Consider the following 8,287-nt stretch of genomic DNA (forward strand, 5'->3'; position numbering starts at 1 on the left):
CAAGGGCTTCAAGGAGGCCAGTTGTGCCTAAATCGACCGCTGGGCAGATGTCTTCACATTCTAATAAAACAAGCTCCATCGTTTCCTTAGCTTTACCGCAGCAAGCGCATGCTTCCTCTACCTTCTTATATCTCGCTTTATAGGTGCGTGTTCTAGGGCATCGCGATCTAGCTTCGAAAAGTAATGAGCTTCCCTTTGAGTTATCATAAATTGTTTCTTTCCCGATTTCGTTTTTCCCGCTTAAGTAGTTACTCATGGCAGGTTCCTTTTCCATTGCCACCACCCATGAGAATATTTCAGCCACTGTGACTTTCCGCTTGACGTTCTTTGTTGCTGGGTTGCCCACCTTACAGGCGGCATACTTGCTGGCAAGCTTCCTAGTTCTTTGTCACCACTGTGGAGGAAAACCGCTCCTATCCTCGGCGCGCCCTCCTGTGCTGAGCTTCGGAACATTCCAAGGCTCGACTTAAGACAGCTCCGCTGTTAAAATATTTAGTGTTAAAAGATGAATGTATCGCTCACAAAGTCGCTCGTTACTACGATGTGTTCGTGACTATAGTGCCACAGCGAAACTCGTGCAAAGGCAGACGCTGATCCCCGTTTTCTTAAACGAAAAAAAAGGAAAAAAAAATTTAGCAGACAGGACTTAACTCCAGTTGTTGTCTTAGTAATGCGAAGCAAGCGTGGTTTGGTAGAGAATTGGTATGAGATCAGATAAGCGTTCTGCAGCGAACGGTTGGTGTCCTCGCGACGTGTGTCTTTAGGTTTGTCTGTGTTTTCAGGGTATCCCAGCTAACTTTAGCAAGAGGTTAAATATATGCTAATGCCACGTAGCTGGACAGAACCAAAGTTATGTTTTTGCAATCGATTAAAGATACTCAGATTATCATTTATTTCTGGCTAATTAGATAATTAGTCTTATTTAAATAATCAACTTCTCAAATATTTTAATTAAATGAAAAGTGTCAATGAGACAATTGTAGAGCGATATTAAAATCTCCCGATACAGCTTTCTGTTGCACAATACGTGCTACATAAAGTTTTTTCGAGCACGAAAGAAGCCCACAAATGCACGCAAAATTGCCGCGCGATTGGCCCCTCGAGGCACTTAGCGTGTACTTGCGGGCGTCTTTTGCGCTCAGAAAAACACTTTTATGTAGTACCTATTGTACTGAGCAACAGAAAGCTGTATCTGGGGTTTTTCATGATGCTGCTCAATTTTCCCTATACATTTTTCATCGAAATATAATATTTGAGAAGATGATAAAAATATTAAGACTAATTATGTAATTAGGTGTAATGGAAAAAGTTAATGTGAGTATGTCCGAGCGACGCCAAACAGCATTACTTTGGTTGTGTCCAGCTATACCTGGCATTGTCATATTTTTAAACTCTTGCTAATGTTAGTTGGGTCACTCTGCGTATGCAAGTATATGGGCCCATATCCAGTGGCGCTACATTGTGCATCGGTAGAAATCCGCTGGAACCTAAGTTGAAGCAAGCACAATGTGCGTCTCTGGGTTGGACCATATTCCTAATTCACTGTAACCGCACTCCGTTTCAGGTAGCAGGTGCAACGCTGTGGATGCTGCGCAAGAAGTTCGGTCACCAAAATCTATCACTCCGCGCACTTCGTCTGCGCTTCTGTGCGCACTAGCGGCATTTGCTAGTAGGAGAATGTATGTGAGGTTACCCCCGCGACAATATGCTACTAAAAAAAAAAAACAGTCAATTAAAGAAATACAAGAAAGGGCAAATTGAACTAACGAAATATGTTAGCAGGTGTATGAGTACATGGTTGGTTTTGTTTCGAAGGACGAAATCGTTTTCTTTCCGAATTGAGCTTATATGAGGAAAAATTTCACTTAAATAGGCCAGAAACTCACCGAAACATTTCTACGCGCGAACAGAGCCACTGCAACAAATCTAACTTCCACAGCGTTGTACTTAATGTATGAAACGGAGCTTATATGGCGGGCCCGAACACGAGTGGACCGTCGCAGTATTACAAGCGAGGCCTCGAATCTAGAGGGAGGAGGTCCCGGGCCTCCCTTTGATGCAATGCAACTTCATTAGAGGCGCGAAGATACAATGGTTAATTATGCGATTCTGCGCACTTACAGGGCACAAAGCTTCTAATTAATCCGGGTAGAAGTCATGCTCGATGACTAACTAAATTGTGCTTTCCTTTCTTTTTTCTTTTGCGGGTTACATTCCTCAGGCCACAGTTTCTTCGGGATTGGCCCACAATAACGGCCAGATACACTTCAGAAACGGACTTGACTTGGACAAGATTGCTTCGCCTTAAACCGTCTACGGCTGCGACTACCCCTTTATCTGTTTGTTACGGTGAAGTAAGGTGCAAGACGACGTATGAATTTATATCTTTAGCAAAAAGTCGTTGCTTCTGCAGAGTTTTCTTGTTTTTAGTCTACCATGTTGGTGTGTCTACCACCCTGCAGAAGTCGGATTTCGCTGGTTCTACAGCGGTGGTTGTTTGAGGGATGTTTTGAAGAGTGTTTGACTTTGTTACGCATCTGGTGTAACGCAACTCCTCAAGTGACTAATCTTAAATAAGAATTTACAGTGGCGGAATCAATATTGAAACTCGACCACTGCAATTTCAAGTGGAATTGTCATGGTCTCTAAATGTAGCGACTAAATTACATGGAGAAACAAACACCAAGTCATTGTGTGACAAATGACAGAACCGGTAGCAGTGTTTTATCAATTCTAACGCATATTGTAACTACAAATAAATAAATAAATGTAATGAAAGTTTATTTTACTAAGGTCTTGTGGAAACTATTTTTAGACGGCAGCAAAGAAAGGAGGAGGAAAAGAGAGAAATGAAGCCGCGGAAGGAGAACGCGGTAACGCAAAGCTAAGGATGAAGAATAGGACGCAATGGTGAGTGTGGGCAGAAGTTGTAGCTTTGGGTTCACATACCGAAGTAATTGCTTGACAGTGTCATATCTTATCGCACATAATATCGAAGCTAGTAAGATATATGAATTATCTTACCGAAGCTAATTTTTCACCTGCCAGATTTGTTCCTCCTTCATCTTCTATAACTCCACTTTTTGCGTATAACATGTTTTTATTTCTAGTTTTTTCTTGAGCATAGGATCTTTATCTGTGACTAAATCCATATTTTATTTTTATTTTAAATTTATAAGACTAGTGAATCGGCTTGTCCTTTTCCGCTTCTGTTGACCACCCTATCAAAGGCTGTGGCAACCAAATACAACACTGAAGATGACGACGACTTGTAGAAAAGTGGGAAAGTAGGCTTCGTTAAGGCAAGCTATCCGGAAATCTCAAGTAAATTGTGACAATAACGAAGAAAAAAAGGCAATGATTGCTGGCCTTAGCCCGTTTATTCTCGTATTACAGCTCTAAAGCTATATTTCACAAGTTTCTTTTCGTAGCACTGCCTTAGCACTTTGAAACAACAATGCCCATTCGTGTGTGGAGCGGCATCTGGTTGCGGAATAGGTGAAATAACCACAATACCTTGTTCGATTCGTGACTTTTTATTCGTTTTCGGAACTATCTACGCGTCAAAAAAGTAAGAACGAGGACGACAACATCTTGTGTTGCCGTCAGCTGTGACATATTTGCCGTCGTACCGACGGGTCTTGTCAGGGTGTCATTAGGTCGTTTGCCAAGCTTGTTTTTTCTGAAAAGTAGAGAGCATTGTGAGTTAGCGGCGTTGAGAAAATTATTTATGAGGTCGTAGCGGCGCTGCAAAACTACTTACTACCTAATGGTAGATACAGTACTTGTAAAATGTTGTCATGCCATCTGTTTCACTGTGACCCACGATACACTTAAATCGCCTTCTTTTCCAGTTCTTCAGCGTAATGCACTTGGCTAAATGAATATACTCCGAGCTTTCTACCTTTGCTAAATAAACGAATGTTAATATTCGTCTGTTACTTTAAGTAAAAATGTTAGCTAACATAAGGTGTGCCTTCTGTCATGGTACAATTGGTAATACGGTTCATATTCCGCATTAACATTTTTTCGTGCATTGTCATCTCATATTTTGTTGCGCCACATTGAACGATAATATGACAAGTATAACTTTGATAACATTTCCAATACAATTAATCGATCAAATCAAACCAGTTCCTCAGTCACAAGTTTGTAGCTTTATTAATTTTTTTTTCTTAACTCGCCCCTACAGTCGCAGTACTCGTTCAAACTATACGTTTCCGCGAAGAACGGTGCTCATTTTCTTGTACTCATTTTCAGCATTCAGAAAAATTTTAAAGCCATGGAAAATTTCTGGCATTGATAGGTACTGTTCGTTCTTTTCGCTGGCGCCAAGTGAAATCCGATTGCATCCATCGCAGCCGATGAAACTGCAGATTGAAACAGTTGGCGCGTAGCGCGAACGTGGCTTTTGCTACACCATCGCAGTCATACTGTTCATTTCTCCCTGATTTCTTCCTAAGCAGTACACCTATGAAAAGTGAAAATTTGCAAGGGTGTTGATCTTGTAGCGGCAGCAGCATCGGCGTCGCACGAGAGTTGACGCAGACGCTCGCGTCTACACGAGGCTCGAGCGGCTGGCGCGTTCCGGCGCGGGCTAGCGTTCCGAAGATCATTAAAAAAAGAATGCTACGCTAAGCGACGGAGTGTTGGTTTTTCCTCTCCTGCGAGAGCCCGATACTTCGACGGTCTACGTGGTCGCTCGTCGCCACAGTTTGGTGAACCCGGACGTGATATTGCCATACGCTCCTGTGGTAGAGACGACCATGGACCAGACCGACGCTACGAGAGCTCAAGGCCAGAACCCTTCCGAGGAACGCGGTGAGCCCTCCTGTTCCGCCATCGCTGTCCGCCTCCCACAGTACTGGGACCAGCATCCTTCGGCGTGGTTTCTTCAGGCCGAAGCGCAATTTCAAGTCGCTGGTATCCGCTCTCAAGCCTCGAAGTTCCATTACGCCGTCGCAGCGCTCTCGCCCGCCGCCATTGATGAGGTAGCAGATTTGTTGAACTCCCCATTGTCTGCCGCCGCCTATGACGATCTCAAGGCAGCACTGCTACAGCGCACAGCAGCTTCACAGCGTTCTCGCATCCAGCAGCTTCTGTCCGCTGAAGAACTCGGCGACCGACGCCCTAGTCAACTTCTTCGCCGAATGAGCCAGCTGCTCGGAAACAACGCGAGATCCATCGACGACACGCTGTTGCGCGAACTGTTTTTGCAACGACTCCCGGCTAACGTGCAGATGGTCCTGGCGACAGCCTCTACCATGGACCTTACCGGACTTGCCGCTTTGGCCGACAAAGTCATGGAAGTAGCCACCCCAACCATCGCAGCCGCGTCACCGTCTCCGCGTGACAATACAACCGCTCTGCAAACTCTTCCCTGCTCTTCCGCAGTGCACTCTCCGCTCGACTCCTTGTGTGAGCGCCTGGAACGCATCATCAGTGGAGCGGAGCATCGCCGCACGTCTCGTCGCCCACGCAGCCGTAGTTCCAGCAGATCAAGACGCACGGGCACTCGCAATGAAGCCTCAACTACAACGCCTGGCGTTTGCTACTACCACCGCCGTTTTGGAAACGACGCTCGTCACTGTCGGCGTCCCTGCGCTTGGCAGGGAAACAGGCCGGCCGACCTCTAACGGCGACGAGTGGTCCGGCCCAGCACACAAGTCGCCTTTTCTACGTGACGGACAGAGTTACGGGACAACGATTCTTGGTCGACACAGGTGCTGACGTCAGCATTCTACCCGCCCAGCGCTCCGACCGAAAAGCGACTCCTGTGTCGTTTTTGCAAGCCGTCAACGGCACCAGGATTCCAGTTTTCTCGTCACGCTCCGTCATGCTAAACCTTGGCCTTCGACGAGCGTTCCGCTGGATTTTCCTGGTTGCAGACGTCCGTCATGCAGTCATTGGAGCAGACTTCTTGCATAACTACGGACTCCTTGTCGACATCCAACGACGCCGTCTCATCGACTCCGTGACCCAGCTATCCGTTCCCGGCGTCCCATCATCAGGCACATCGCCCATAGCGCCTATTTCTGCCATGTTGGACGAACCTTTCGCCGCACTCCTACGCGAGTTTCCCACTTTGACGCGCCTACCGGACTGGACGCAACCGGTGCAACATGACGTGTGTCATCACATCGTCACCTCCGGCCCACCGGTCTACTTCCGACTTTCTACTTTTAGCGGATAACCTATACGCTGCAGCATCGGATCGGTGCCTGGACAACTAGCGTGCCCACGCTCAGCGGATAACAACGCTATTAGTCGGTCGTATTCGCATATATCTCACCACTTCTTGAGCACGGTGGGGTATCCGAAGGCGTCCAGTCCGTAGCCGTAGTTGAGGCCGTATGGGGTAAGGCCGTACACGTAGCGCAGTTTCACCGGGTGGGCGTCGACTCTGTGGCTGTAGCTGACGCCGGTTGTGCGATAGCCGTACGGGGTAGCCACGTTGTGGACAGTCGGAGTGACCGGCACCGTGTGATGGACCGTTTGTAGAGCGGCCACTGGTGCGGCGTGCAGGGTCGTGACACCAGGGACGGTAGGGTAGCCGGCCACCGGTAGGCCGTAAGTGGGGACGTACACCGCAAGGGCGTTGCTCAGAAGAGCGGCGAAGAGGCACAGGACCTGCAGGAAAAGATGGCGTTGGCTTTCCGATAATTTTTCTTTTACCAAGGCGAACTGGGCACTGTAACTTTCCACGTGGTGATTCAAGTACTCCTTACGATCTTTGGCTTCCCTTACAGACGGTGATATTGTCTCGCTTATGCTTTTAATGGAGTCGCAGGCAGAGTACTCGGGATGCTAGTTTTTCAACTGATGGATTACTTTTAGCAGGTTTTTGTTAAGAGCGGAATTCTTACAACCACGCTCTTGATGTGTAAGACGTTGGTTGACGTGTTTGGCTGCGGGGCTAAGTAGTGACGGGTCGGTGCGGTGCTTGCTGACCTGAGTGCAAGCAGGTTTATCGTACTTCTATATATAAAGATGGCCAACGAGCTATCTGCTGTCAAAGTAATATAAAAACCGAGCACCCCATGGGTGGGCGCAATAGCTTCATATCTCCACCGCAGACAGTTTGCTAGAAGAAAAGGAAATAGTTCTGTAAGTTTATGCTTGCATTGTTCGAGGAAGGAGGCCTAGGGGCTTAATTTCAAATTGAAAGGATAGGGCTGTTTGCTTCGAAAGGAATAGCTTCATTTTTGATGAAAATTTAAAGCGAAAAATTAATTCCTGCAATCTGACCACATGGAGAATACGCAGAAATGAGCAGGGAGAATATCTCTGGCTATATTTCGATTGATAGCTTGCAACACGTAAGGCTCCTGAATGCCAGTCAACTAGACAATACTAAACGCATCTACTGAGTAAAGTTAATAGTTTTCATAATTAGTCACGACCGCAAGAAACATAGCAGGGGTTAGAAGTGAATGTTCTAGAATGTCAATTTTTAGGCTGAAAGCGTATCTACAGAGTATGGACACGAGCCAAATAGTGCGAAGGGTGAACGTCGAAAGCGCGAGACGAAAGCCAAATGGATAGCAACACTACTCACGGCAATCATGGTGTACTGTGTCGATCTTTCAGTTGGCTCGGAAGAACTGATGCCTGCACAGCGGTTCTCGGTGCAATTTTATACCCGACGCGATCAAACGCCACGGGACTGGTGCGTGTATTCACTGTTGTTTCGGCAGCTTGTTATCAACTGAGGATCGCACACACCCACAAAAAAAAAAAAGCAGGAGTTGACACGCGTTGGTCCACCTCTTTTGCATCTCGAAGCACGAACACACACGTGGTCTTGCTAACTGTCGCAACGACTCTAATAAACGACGACAACGCCTGTTAGAGGCGTTACGAGGGTAAGGGTCGTGGTTATTTCCAACGCCGCGATTCTCACAGTTGTAACCCAAACATAGTATCGGGCTCCCTGTTTTGCATATTCGCGGATGGGACTGCAAAAAAAGAAGGAAAGGAAGTGAAAGTAAGTTTTCGCGTATTTGACGAAGAAATAGGCAAAGACACGCTGATGTCCTCTCTTGTCGGGGAAGCTTTTTTGCCCTCTCACCTGTATGTCAAGACCGCGCGTCGCGTCGCCTTGAACTTTGCGTTTATTTATTTATTTATTTATTACAGAACCCACAGCGCCAGTGTGGCATTACAGTGGGGGGGGGGGGGTCATATAGTATATACAACAAACAGTACAAGTCATTTCATAATAAATGCTAAATAATTTACAGCACAACATATACATCCCGAGAAACACAACTTCAGTCAATAACAG

The 8,287-nt window shown here is 46.5% G+C and overlaps 1 protein-coding gene across 1 annotated transcript; it reads right to left on the minus strand.

The window, feature by feature from the left end:
* Window positions 1–3,529: 3,529 nt before the first annotated feature.
* Window positions 3,530–7,695, minus strand: LOC135910937 (uncharacterized). Its single transcript, XM_065443009.1, has 3 exons — window positions 7,559–7,695; window positions 6,293–6,630; window positions 3,530–3,682 (listed from the first exon to the last, which is right to left on the minus strand). Coding segments are annotated over exons 1-3 (348 nt in total). The 5' UTR covers window positions 7,568–7,695; the 3' UTR covers window positions 3,530–3,681.
* Window positions 7,696–8,287: the final 592 nt, after the last annotated feature.

This window comes from Dermacentor albipictus, chromosome 2, assembly GCF_038994185.2.
Source record: "Dermacentor albipictus isolate Rhodes 1998 colony chromosome 2, USDA_Dalb.pri_finalv2, whole genome shotgun sequence".
NCBI classification, from domain to species: Eukaryota; Metazoa; Arthropoda; class Arachnida; order Ixodida; family Ixodidae; genus Dermacentor; species Dermacentor albipictus.